Genomic DNA, 13,896 nt, shown 5'->3' with positions numbered 1-13,896 from the left:
GATAGACAGGTGGGCGGTCGATCCAGGGAGAGTGCCGGAGCCCGCCTGGGATTCGATGGAACAGTGCGCGGAAGGTTATCGGAGAATGGAGTTGGCGAAGCAAGCACGGCGGCGCGGACGGAAGCCCGAGAGTCAGCCCCAAAAAGTTATTGGGGAGGGGGGGGGCTAACAGGGAGTATGGCTACGCCAGGTAGGAGACCTGCGCAAACTCCCTGTGCTTACCGGGGGGCTAGAGAGACCGGGCAGGCACCGTGTTATGCTGTGGTGCGCACGGTGTCTCCAGTGCGGGTGCATAGCCCGGTGCGGTACATTCCAGCTCCGTGTATCGGCCGGGCTAGAGTGAGCATCGAGCCAAGTGCCATGAAGCCGGCTCTACGCATTTGGTCCCCAGTGCGTCTCCTTGGTCCGGCTTACATGGCACCAGCCTTGCGCTCGGTGTCTCCGGTTCGCCTGCATAGCCCAGTGCGGGCTATTCCACCTCGCCGCACTGGCAGGGCGACCGAGAGCATTCAACCAGGTAAGGTTGGGCAGGCTCGGTGCTCAAGAGCTCCAGTGCGCCTGCACGGTCCGGTCTATCCAGTACCACCTCCACACCCCAGCCCTCCGGTAGCAGCTCCCCGCACCATGCTTCCTGCGCATGTTCTTGGCCCAGTACCACCAGTGCCAGCACCACGCATCAGGCCTACAGTGCGCCTCGCCTGTCCAGCGCTGTCAGAGCCTTCCTCCTCTCCAGCGCTGCCGGAGTCTCCCGCCTGTTCAGCGCAGTTAGAGCCTTCCTCCTCTCCAGCGCTGCCGGAGTCTCCCGCCTGTTTAGCGCTGTCAGAGCCTTCCGCCTCTACAGCGCTGCCGGAGTCTCCCGTCTGTTCAGAACTGCCAGTCTGCAAGGAGCTGCCAGTCTGCAAGGAGCTGTCAGTCTGCATAGAGCTGCCAGTCGGCAAGGAACTGCCAGTCTGCAAGGAGCTGCCAGTCTGCATAGAGCTGCCAGTCTGCAAGGAGCTGCCAGTCTGCAAGGAGCCGCCAGAGCTGCCAGTCTGCAGGATGCCGCCAGAGCTGCCAGTCTGCAAGGAGCCGCCAGAGCTGCCAGTCTGCAAGGAGCCGCCAGAGCTGCCAGTCTGCAAGGAGCCGCCAGAGCTGCCAGTCTGCAAGGAGCTGCCAGAGCCGCCAGTCAGCATGGAGCAGCCAGAGCCGCCAGTCAGCATGGAGCAGCCAGGGCCGCCAGTCAGCATGGAGCAGCCAGAGCCGCCAGTCAGCATGGAGCAGCCAGAGCAGCCAGTCAGCATGGAGCAGCCAGAGCTGCCAGTCAGCATGGAGCAGCCAGTCAGCATGGGGCAGCCAGAGCAGCCAGTCAGCATGGAGCAGCCAGAACTGCCAGTCAGCCAGACTCTTCCAGATCTGCCAGTCAGCCAGACTCTTCCAGATCTGCCAGTCAACCAGACTCTTCCAGATCCGCCAGTCAGCCAGGATCTGCCAGAACCACCAGCCAGCCAGCATCTGCCGGATCCAACTACCTGCCTGAGCTTCCTCTCAGTGCTGAGCTTCCTCTCAGTGCTGAGCTTCCTCTCAGTCCCGAGCTACCCCTCAGTCCCGAGCTACCCCTCAGTCCCGAGCTGCCCCTCAGTCCCGAGCTGCCCCTCAGTCCCGAGCTGCCCCTCAGTCCAGTGGGGTTCTGGGTGAGGACTACTAGGCCATGGTCGGCGGCGAGGGTGGACTATCCAGGGACACGAGGAGGAGGGACTAAGACTTTGATAGAGTGGGGTCCACGTCCCGCGCCGTAGCCTCCACCATGGACAGACGCCCACCCGGACCCTCCCCTATGGTTTTTGGTGTGCGTCCGGGAGGGGGGGGGGGGGGGGGGTTCTGTCACGCCCTGGTCGAAGTATTTTGTGTTTATTTTAATTTATTTGGTCAGGCCAGGGTGTGGCATGGGTTTTTGTATGTGGTGTGTTGGGTTTGTAGCTTAGTGGGGTGTTCTAGTGAAGTCTATGGCTGTCTGAAGTGGTTCTCAATCAGAGGCAGGTGTTTATCGTTGTCTCTGATTGGGAACCATATTTAGGCAGCCATATTCTTTGGGTGTTTCGTGGGTGATTGTCCCTAGTGTCCTTGTTTCTGTTGCGGTGTTAGTTTGCACCAGTTTAGGCTGTTTCAGTTTTCACATTACGTTTATTGTTTTTGTACAGTTCGTGTTTCTTCATTATTAAATAAACATGGATTGCAATAGCCACGCTGCATTTTGGTCCGACTCTACTTCAACCGAAGAAAAAAAGGAACTAAGGTCCGGCCGCAAAACCTAAACCCATAGGGGAGGGTCTGAGTGGGCATCTGTCCGCGGTGGCGGCTCTGGCGCGGGACGTGGACCCCACTCCACCTTCCGGGCCCACTTAGGTGGTGCCTTTGGAGCGGCGACCCTCGCCACTGACCCCGGACTGGGGACTCTTTCAGCGTGCCCAGAATAGACAGGAGGCTCTGGCAGCGCCGGAGTGAAGGGCGACTCTGGCAGCGCCGGAGTGAAGGGCGGCTCTGCAGCGCCGGAGTGAAGGGCGGCTCTGGCAGCTCCTGAATGACGGGCGGCTCTGGCAGCTCTGGACAGGAGGGAGGCTCTGGAAGCGCTGGACAGGAGGGAGATTCTGGAAGCGCTGGACAGGCGGGAGCACCTGGAGGGAGGAGAAGGAGAGACAGCCTGGTGCGTGGGGCTGCCACAGGAGGCCTGGTGCGTGGAGGAGGCACCGGATGGACCGGACCGTGGAGGCGCACTGGAGGTCTCGAGCACCGAGCCCACACAACCTGTCCCGGCTGGATACTCCCCGTATGCGTAGGGCTGGTGCCATATAACCCGGGCCGAGGAGACGCACTGGAGACCAGAAGCGCTGAGCTGGCTTCAATACTCCTGGCTTGATGCCCACTCTAGCCCGGCTGATACGAGGAGCTGAGATGTAGCGCACCCGGCTATGCCTGCGCACTGGGGACACCGTGCGCCTCACAGCATAACACGGTGCCTGCCCGGTCATCCTGTCGTCACGGTAAGCACGGGGAGTAGGTTCAGGTCTCCTACCTGACTTAGCCACACTCCCCGTGTGCCCCCTCCAAGAAATGTTTGGGGCTGCCTCTCGTCCCTGTTGCGCTGCCGTGCTAAATCCTCATATCGCCGCCACTCGGCTGTAGCTGCCTCCAGCTCTTACCTGGGGCGGCGATATTCCCCAGCCTGTGCCCAGGGTCCCTTACCATCCAAAATCTCCTCCCATGTGCAGGAGTCCAGAACCCTCTGCTCCTGGTTACCACGCTGCTTGGTCCGGTTGTGGTGGGTAGTTCTGTAACAGTTTTCGTTGGTGGATAAAGGAGTAGACCAAAACGCAGCGTGGTAAGTGTTTATGTTGGAAATTTAATCAAAACTGAACACTAAACAAAATAACAACGAGGAATAACAAGAACGAAACATAGAATGCCCACCCCAACTCACCCCCTGCCAACCTAAAATAGAGACATAAAAAAAGGAACTAAGGTCAGGATGTGACAGGCTGCTTCCCAAACGGCACCCTAATCCCCATATAGTGCACTAATTTTAACCATATATTGAACTACTTTTGACCTGGGCCCTGGTCTAAAATAGTGCACGAAATATGGAATATGGTGCTGTTTGGGACTCAGGCCTTGTATGTGGGGTTGATGATATTACGCTCACTGCATGTGCCAGTCTAGTGTGAAATGCACAGTTGAAGTCGGAAGTTTACATACACCTTAGCCAAATACATTTAAACTCAGGTTTTCACAATTCCTGACATTTAATCCTAGTAAAAAATCCCTGTTTTAGGATAGTTAGGATCACCACTTTATTTTAAGAATGTGAAATGTCAGAATAATAGTAGGGAGAATTATTTATTTCAGCTTTTATTTCTGTCATCACATTCCCAGTGGGTCAGAAGTTTACATACACTCAATTAGTATTTGGTAGCATTGCCTTTAAAATTGTTTAACTTGGGTCAAATGTTTTGGGTAGCTTTCCACAAGCTTCCCACAATAAGTTGGGTGAATTTTTGCCCATTCTTCCTTACAGAGCTGGTATAAGTGAGTAATGTTTCTAGGCCTCCTTGCTCACGTACGCTTTTTCAGTTCTGCCCACAGATTTTCGATAGGATTGAGGTCAGGGCTTTGTGATGGCCACTCCAATACCTTGACTTTGTTGTCCTTAAGCCATTTTGTCACAACTTTGGAAGTATGCTTGTGGTCATTGTCCATTTGGAAGACCTATTTGCAACCAAGGTTTATCTTCCTGATTGATGTCTTGAGATGTTGCTTCAATATATCCACTTAATTTTCCTACCTCATGATGCCATCTATTTTGTGAAGTGCACCAGGCCCTCCTGCAGCAAAGCACCCCCACAACACGATGCTGCCACCCCTGTGCTTCATGGTTGGGATGGTGTTCTTCGGCTTGCAAGCCTCCCTCTTTTTCCTCCAAACATAACGATGGTCTTTATGGCCAAACGGTTCTATTTTTGTTTCATCAGACCAGAGGACATTTCTCCAAAAAGTGCGATCTTTGTCCCCATGTGCAGTTGCAAACCGTAGTTAGTTAGGTTCTGGAGCAGTGGCTTCTTCCTTGCTGAGCTGCTTTTCAGTTTATGTCGATATAGGACTCGTTTTGCTGTGGATATAGATACTTTTGTACCTGTTTCCTCCAGCATCTTCACAAGGTCCTTTGCTGTTGTTCTGGGATTGATTTGCATTTTTCACACCAAAGTACGTTCATCTCTAGGAGACAGAACATACATTTTCTGGAATTTTTAAAGGCACAGTCAACTTCTTACCCACTGGAATTGTGATACAGTGAATTATAAGTGAAATAATCTGTCTGTAAACAATCGTTGATAAAGTTACTTGTGTCATGCACACAGTAGATGTCCTAACTGACTTGCCAAAACTATAGTTTGTTAACAAGAAATTTGTGGAGTGATTGAAAAAGGAGTTTTAATGACTCCAACCTAAGTGTATGTAAACTTCCGACTTCAACTGTATACATATATTTCTATATATATATTTTGTATTATTATTGTATTTTCTCCCCTATTTCATGGTATGCAATTGGTAGTTACAGTCCTATCACATATCTGCAACTCCTGTAAGGACTCCATAGAAGCAAAAGTCGAGAGCCGTGCGTCCACCAAAATACGACCCCACCATGTCGCACTGCTTATTTGACGCAATGCTCGCTTAACCCGGAAGCCAGCCGCACCAATGTGTCAGAGGAAACACTGTACACCTGGCGACCATGTCAGCATGCGTGCACGCAGTCCACTACAGGAGTGATGGGGCATGGACGTCCATGGGGCATGGCCGGCCAAATCCTCCCATAACCCAGTCGACGCTGAACCAATTGGGTGCCGCCTCATGGCTCTCCCGGTCGTGACCAGCTCCGATGGTCCGGGGTGTGAGGGTGTATTATGTGTTGAGTGAGTTGTGATTTGGGAATAGTGGTATCTATGGTACTGCATTATGCCAGTCTGACTGGCACAACAGGAAGCTCATCCAAGCCTGGCTCACATTACATCATTAAGAGAGCAGCAAAATTAGGTCATAGGTTTATCCGATAGAACACCACGCTCTGACAACAGACCAAAGGGTGATGGGTAGAGGGTGAAGTTGAATAGAATAATACATTTGTGTTTTTGCTGTCTTTTATTCCTGCTAGCTCCCACACGCAGGTTGATGTTTAATATCATGAGTGTCTTGGAGGCAGACCTGAGTGATTTCCCCTTAGGCTAGCTTCAAAGTCAAAATTGGCTATATTGTAAAAATTAATAAAAAACTTTTAGCTTTTTGGTATTAATTTAAGGTTAGGCATTAGGTTTAGCAGTGTGGCTAAGGTTAGGATTAAAATCTGATTGTATGACTAGTGACCACTCTGCAGAGCTGCCTCCAGAACAACATTCATGACGAAAAACGCAACCCTGCCTCTCAAACACACGCACAAACACACACATGTATGTATCTCTGGGTGATGTGTACTGTGCATGCTACCGTGTGGTGCTGGTGTGATGCTCTGTGTGTTATTATCTCCAGTGCAGGTGAGCAGGCCAGTATGTGTGGATGTGCCCTCAGAAACAGAGGCTGTTGTTGGGAACCCCATGAAACTGACCTGCATCTCATGTATGAAGAGGGAGGAGGTCAACGCTGAGACGCGCGTGGACTGGTACTACATCCCACCTGACGAAGAACCCATCCCTGTAGGTCTCCTCCATCTAACATCCATTTGCACAAACAAAAACTTCTACATTTTCAGTACAATTATTTCACCTGACAGGACCAGCACTATATCCTTACTATGTGACCTGACCAGGAATGATTGCCTATAACTTTTTCCTGGTCAGGCTGTATGGTCCACAAATACTTTGAATTATGAGGGAAAAATCTGGCAAAGTTAGCTAACAACGATTAATGTGTGTGTGCTTGCTACGTTGCCCCATCAGATCTACCTGTTTGATGGAAAACCCAGGGACCTGGAGGGGCCTTGGAGGGGTCGACTGGTGTGGAATGGAAGTAAAGACCTGCAGGAACTCTCCATCAGTATCCTCAACGTCACAATGAACGACACGGGCACCTACAAGTGTGTGGTCTTCCGACAGTTTGAGTTTGACTGCTACTCTCCCTCGGTTACCAACAGCCTGATAATCAACCTGGTGGTCAGAGAGGAAGGTAAGAGTACTTCCTGTTTTGTAATTGTACTTCCTGTCATTTCAAGCTCCCTGCTGGAGGCTTAACTATCTGTGGTTTGCAATGTGTGATTTGCGTATTTATATGTGCTTTACCCATAAACCTTATTCTTGTTGCCAATGTGTTATTTTGTCTTAGGTGCTATTTGGTATGTTAATCCTATTTACAATTTTCATGAAATGTTTTTAATAGTTGTATTGTATGAGTAATTGTGTGTTTTTGCTCTGTTTTTATTATCAAAGCTCAATTGAAGGCCTCATAGTAAGGGAGGGTTTTTTCTAACCATCTACTTTACTATCTATTAATGTACATCATTTGGTTTTCCCTTTACTGGATGCTAGCTGGATGTTCACCTTACTCATAAATACTATTTAATAGGTATACTTGTATACAATTATTCACACATTCACTTTACATTACCTCTATCTGCCTATCTATTGTGGACTGCTGGGGGTTCCTATCTATTGTGACTTTGGAAAGTATTCAGACCCCTCACATTTTGTTATGTTACAGCTTTATTCTAAAATGTATTAAATTGTTTTTTCCCTATAATGACAAAGCAAAAATAGGTTTTTAGAAATGTTTGCTAATTTGTAAAACCTAAAAAAAACGGAAATATAATATGTAACTATTCAGACTCTTTACTTAGTACTTTGTTGAAGCACCTTTGGCAGCGATTGCAGCCTCGAGTCTTGTTCGGTATGACGCTACAAGCTTGGCACACCTGTATTTTGGGAGTTTCTCCCATTCTTCTCTGCCGATCCTCGTAAGCTTTGTCAGGTTGGATAAGGAATGTCTCTGCACAGCTATTTTCAGGTCTCTCCAGAGATGTTCGATCGGGTTGAAGTCCAGGCTCTGGCTGGGCCACTCAAGGACATTCGGAGACTTGTCCCGAAGCCACTCCTGCGTTGTCTTGGCTGTGTGCTTAGGGTCGTTGTTCTGTTGGAAGATGAACCTTCGCCCCAGTCTGTGGTCCTGAGCACTCTGGAGCAGGTTTTCATCTAGGATCTCTCTACATTTTGCTCCGTTCATCTTTCCCTCTATGCTGCCACCAACGTGCTTCACCACAGGGTTGGTGCCAGGTTTCTTCCAGACATGACACTTGCCATTTAAAAAATATCTATATATTTCACCTTTATTTAACCAGGTAGGCCAGTTGAGAACAAGTTCTCATTTACAGCTGCGAGCTGGTCAAGATAAAGCAAAGCAATGCGACAAAAACAACAACACAGAGTTACACATAAACAAACGTACAGTCAATAACACAATATAAAAAATCTATGTATAGTGTGTGCACATGTAGAAGAGTAGGGAGGTAAGGCAATAAATAGGCCATAGAGGAGAAATAGAGGCGAAAATGATAGATGTGCAGATGATGATGTGCAAGTAGAGAAACCGCGGTGCAAAACAGCAAGAAGATTAACAACAATATGGGGATGAGGTAGTTGGGTGTGTTATTTACAGATTGGCTGTGTACAGGTACAGTGATCGGTAAGCTGCTCTGACTGCTGGTGCTTAAAGTTAGAGAGGGAGATATGAGTCTCCAGCTTCAGTGATTTTTACAATTCGTTCCAGTCATTGGCAGCAGAGAACTGGAAGGAAAGGCGGCCAAAGGAAGTATTGGCTTTGGGGATGACCAGTGAAATATACCTCCTGGAGTGAGTGCTACGGATGGGTGTTGCTATGGTGACCAGTGAGCTAAGATAAGGATGGGCTTTACTCCTGTACTCCCTGTTCACCCACGACTGCGTGGCCACGCACGCCTCCAACTCAATCATCAAGTTTGCGGACGACACAACAGTGGTAGGCTTGATTACCAACAACGACGAGACGGCCTACAGGGAGGAGGTGAGGGCCCTCGGAGTGTGGTGTCAGGAAAATAACCTCACACTCAACGTCAACAAAACTAAGGAGATGATTGTGGACTTCAGGAAACAGCAGAGGGAACACCCCCCTATCCACATCAATGGAACAGTAGTGGAGAGGGTAGCAAGTTTTAAGTTCCTCGGCATACACATCACAGACAAACTGAATTGGTCCACTCACACAGACAGCATCGTGAAGAAGGCGCAGCAGCGCCTCTTCAACCTCAGGAGGCTGAAGAAATTTGGCTTGTCACCAAAAGCACTCACAAACTTCTACAGATGCACAATCGCGAGCATCCTGGCGGGCTGTATCACCGCCTGGTATGGCAACTGCACCGCCCTCAACCGTAAGGCTCTCCAGAGGGTAGTGAGGTCTGCACAACGCATCACTGGGGGCAAACTACCTGCCCTCCAGGACACCTACACCACCGATGTCACAGGAAGGCCATAAAGATCATCAAGGACATCAACCACCCGAGCCACTGCCTGTTCACCCCGCTATCATCCAGAAGGCGAGGTCAGTACAGGTGCATCAAAGCTGGGACCGAGAGACTGAAAAACAGCTTCTATCTCAAGGCCATCAGACTGTTAAACAGCCACCACTAACACTGAGTGGCTGCTGCCAACACACTGACACTGACTCAACTCCAGCCACTTTAATAATGGGAATTGATGGGAAATGATGTAAATATATCACTAGCCACTTTAAACAATGCTACCTTATATAATGTTACTTACCCTACATTATTAATCTCATATGCATACGTATATACTGTACTCTATATCATCGACTGTATCCTTATGTAATACATGTATCACTAGCCACTTTAAACTATGCCACTTTGTTTACATACTCTTCTCATTTGTACATACTGTACTCGATACCATCTACTGTATCTTGCCTATGCTGCTCTGTACCATCACTCATTCATATATCCTTATGTACATATTCTTTATCCCCTTACACTGTGTACAAGACAGTAGTTTTGGAATTGTTAGTTAGATTACTTGTTATTACTGCATTGTCGGAACTAGAAGCACAAGCATTTCGCTACATTCGCATTAACATCTGCTAACCATGTGTATGTGACAAATCAAATTTGATTTGATTTGATTTGACTTAGCAAAGACCTGGAGCCAGTGGGTTTGGCGACAAATATTTAGCGAGGGCCAGCCGACGAGAGCATACAGGTCACAGTGGTGGGTAGTATATGGGGCTTTGGTGACAAAACGGATGGCACTGGGATAGACTACATCCAGTTTGCTGAGTGTTAGAGGCTATTTTGTAAATGACATCGCCGAAGTCAAGGATCGGTAGGATAGTCAGTTTTACAAGGGTATGTTTGGCAGCATGAATGAAGGAGGCTTTGTTGCGAAGTAGGAAGCCGATTCTAGATTTAATTTTGGATTGGAGATGCTTAATGTGAGTCTGGAAGGAGAGTTTACAGTCTAACCAGACACCTAGGTATTTGTAGTTGTCCACATATTCTAAGTCAGAACCGTCCAGAGTAGTTATGCTAGTTGGGCGGGCGGGTGCGGGCAGCGATCGGTTGAGAAGCATGCATTTAGTTTCACTAGCATTTAAAAGCAGTTGGAGGCCATGGAAGGAGTGTTGTATGGCATTGAAGCTCGTTTGGAGGTTTGTTAACACAGTGTCCAAAGAAGGACCAGATGTATACAGAATGGTGTTGTCTGCGTAGAGGTGGATCAGAGACTCACCAGCAGCAAGTGCGACATCATTGATATATACAGAGAAAAGAGTCGGCCCGAGAATTGAACCCTGTGGCACCCCCATAGAGACTGCCAGAGGCCCGGACAACAGGCCCTCCGATTTGACACACTGAACTCTATCTGAGAAGTAGCTGGTGAACCAGGAGAGGCAGTCATTTGATAAACCAAGGCTATTGAGACTACCGATAAGAATGCGGTGATTGACAGTTGAATGCAGTTTGGGTCTAGAGTGTCTCCCCCTTTGAAGAGAGGGATTACGCGGCAGTTTTCCAATCTTTGGGGATCGACGATTCAAAAGAGAGGTTGAACAGGCTAGTAATAGGAGTCGCAACAATTTCAACGGATAATTTTAGAAAGAGATGGTCCAGATTGTCTAGCCCAGCTGATTTGTAGGGATCCAGATTGTGCAGCTCTTTCAGAACATCAGCTGGTGCTCTTATTCTCCATGGACTTTAAAGTGTCCCAAAACTTTTTGGAATTAGTGCTACAGGGTGCAAGTTTCTGTTTGAAATAGCTAGCCTTAGCTTTCCTAACTGACTGTGTATATTGGTTCCTGACTTCCCTGAAAAGTTTCATATCGCGGGGGCTATTCGATGCTAATGCAGAACGCCACAGGATGTTTTTGTGCTGGTCAAGGGCAGTCAAGTCTGGAGTGAACCAAGGGCAATATCTGTTATTCGTTCTACATTTTTTGAATGGGGCATGCTTATATAAGATGGTGAGGAAAGCACTTTTAAAGAGCAACCAGACATCCTCTACTGACGGGATAAGGTCAATATCCTTCCAGGATACCCAGGCCAGGTTGATTAGAAAGGCCTGCTAGCTGAAGTGTTTTAGGGAGCTTTTGACAGTGATTGGGGTGGTCCCATTACGGACCACAGACCCATTACGGACGCAGGCAATGAGGCAGTGATCGCTGAGATCCTGGTTGAAGACAGCAGAGGTGTATTTTGAGGGCAGGTTGGTTAGGATGATATCTGAGGGTGCCCATGGTTACGGATTTAGGGTTGTACCTGGTAGGTTCCTTGATAATTTGTGTGAGATTGAGGGCATCTATCTTAGATTGTAGGATGGCCGGGGTGTTAAGCATATCACAGTTTAGGTCACCTAACAGTACGAACTCTGAAGATAGATGGGGGGCAATCAATTCACATATGGTGTCCAGGGCACAGCTGGGGGCTGAGGGGGGTCTATAACAAGCATCAGTGGTGAGTGACTTGTTTCTGGAAAGGTATTTTTTTTAAGTAGAAGCTCGAATTATTTGTGCACAGACCTGGATAGTGTAATAGAACTCTGCAGGCTATCTCTGCAGTAGATTGCAACTCTGCCCCCTTTGGCAGTTCTATCTTGTCAGAAAATGTTGTAGTTGGAGATGGAAATTTCTGGATTTTTGGTGGCCTTCCTAAGCCAGGATTCAGACACGGCTAAGACATCCGGGTTGGCGGCATGTGCTAAAGCAGTGAATAAAACAAACTTAGGAAGGAGGCTTCTAATGTTAACATGCATGAAACCAATACTTTTACGGTTACAGAAGTCAACAAATGAGAGCGCCTAAGGAATGGGAGAGGTGTTGGGCGCTGCAGGGCCTAGGTTAACCCCTAGAGGAACAGAGGAGGAGTAGGATAAGGGTACGGCTAAAGGCTGTAAGGACTGGTCATCTAGTGCGTTCGGAACAGAGATTAAAACGAGCAGATTTCTGGGCGTGGAAGAATAGATTCAAGGCATAATGTACAGACAAGCATGTGGTAGGATGTGAGTACAGTGGAGGTAAACATAGGCATTGAGTGACGATGAGAGAGGTTTTGTCTCTAGAGGCACCAGTTAAGCCAGGTGAGGTCACCGCATGTGTGTGGGGTGGAACAAAAAGGGATATCTAAGGCATAATTGGCAGGGCTGGGGGCTCTATGGTGAAATAAGACAATCACTAACCAAAACAGCAATAGACAAGGCATATTGCCATTAGGGAGAGGCATGTGTAGCCGAGTGATCATAGGGTCCAGTGAGTATCAACAGATGAGTCAGGGAGCCGATTCAGTAGTCGCTACTACGCTAGATGAACTGGGGACACAGTGATTCAGACAGCTAGCGGGCCAGGGCTAGCAGATGGGCCTCCAGCAACGTCGCAACGGAGGGGCCTGTTGAAACCACCTCGGACGATTACGTCGGCAGACCAGTCATGATGGATCGGCGGTGCTCCGTGTTGGCAGTAAAGGGTCCAGGCCAATTGGCAAAAGATGTATTGTAGCCCAAGAATTGCCTTGTGGACCTCTTCGGCTAGCCGGGAGATGGGCCTAGCTCGAGGCTAGCACAAGGCTAACTGGTGCTTGCTTCGGGACAGAGACGTTAGCCAAGAATAGCTACTCGGATTGCAGCTAGCTAGCTGCGATGATCCGGTGTAAAGGGTCAGAGCTTGTGGTAGGAATCTGGAGATGTGGTAGAGAAAAAGCAGTCCGATATGCTCTGAGTTGATATCGCGCTGTACAGACTGGCAGGTATTGACCGAGCTAAAGCTTGCTTGTATCCGAGTTAACAGTGAAGAACGCTAGCAGTGGCTAATTGACTACTAGCTAGAAGCTAGTTAGCTGGCCAACCTCTGATGGGGGTTACGGTTCTAAAGTATAAAAATAGCAGATCCGGGTGAGGCGGGTTGCAGGAGAATATATTCAGTCCGTAGATGGAAAGTGAGATTAAAATATATACGAAATATATACAAATAAACAAGGAAAAAAACTATATTTACACGGGACGGGACTAGACAAAACACACGTCCGACTGCTATGCCATCTTGGAACACAAAGTTTCCAAAGTTTCATCAGACCAGAGAATCTTCTTTCTCATGGTCTAACAGTCTTTAGGAGCCTTTTGGGAAACTCCAAGCGGGCTGTCGTGTGCCTTTTACTGAGAAGTGGGTTCAGTCTGGCCACTCTACCATAAAGACCTGATTGGTGGAGTGCTGCAGAGATGGTTGTCCTGCTGGTAAGGTTCTTCCATCTCCACAGAGAAACTCTAAAGCTCTGTCAGAGTGACCTTGACCAAGGCCCTTCTCCCCCGATTGCTCAGTTTGGCCTCATAGCAAAGGGTCTGAATATTTAAATATATAAGGTATTTCAGTAATTTTTTTATGCAATTGCAATTAAAAAAAAAATGTTAACTGTTTTTTCTTTGTAATTATGGGATATTGTGTTTAGAATCATTTTGGAATTTAATCAATTTTAGAATAAGGCTGTAACGTAACAAAATATGGAATAAGTAAATGGGTCTGAATACTATGTAAGAAAAAGAGAAGAAGAAATGGCATGACTGTTGAATAATACTGTTGGGTTTGCAGTATGACAATTGTTTAACTGAGGGAATTTGACCTATCAATATGTGCTACAATATCTTATGTGTTTTGCATAGAGCTACACTAACTGTCAGCTGGCAATAAATTGCCTGGACTATAGTGTACTATGCATGGAGGAAAACACTAAAGCATCATGAGAGGACTTTTTGGTTATTCCCAATAAGGTTATGTGAAACACTATTCTGTATACTTTACAAATGTGATTATACTAGCAATAATTGGATCTTACCATCTTTATAATTGGACCATTAT

The 13,896-nt window shown here is 47.8% G+C and overlaps 1 protein-coding gene across 6 annotated transcripts in view; it reads left to right on the top strand.

Annotated features, from left to right (window-relative positions):
* Nucleotides 1-13,896, top strand: part of LOC110503532 (sodium channel subunit beta-3) — a 31,432-nt gene that overhangs the window by 11,993 nt on the left and 5,543 nt on the right. For all 6 annotated transcript variants that reach the window (XM_021581896.2, XM_021581894.2, XM_021581895.2 and 3 more), the window contains exons 3-4: nt 6,055-6,218; nt 6,462-6,687. In XM_021581896.2, the coding sequence (XP_021437571.1) occupies nt 6,055-6,218; nt 6,462-6,687 (390 nt within the window). The remainder of the gene's footprint in view (nt 1-6,054; nt 6,219-6,461; nt 6,688-13,896) is intronic.

Source organism: Oncorhynchus mykiss, chromosome 24 (assembly GCF_013265735.2).
Source record: "Oncorhynchus mykiss isolate Arlee chromosome 24, USDA_OmykA_1.1, whole genome shotgun sequence".
NCBI lineage: Eukaryota > Metazoa > Chordata > Actinopteri > Salmoniformes > Salmonidae > Oncorhynchus > Oncorhynchus mykiss.
Note: the sequence above shows the minus strand (reverse complement) of the source record. Positions and strands in the feature narration are given on the sequence as shown.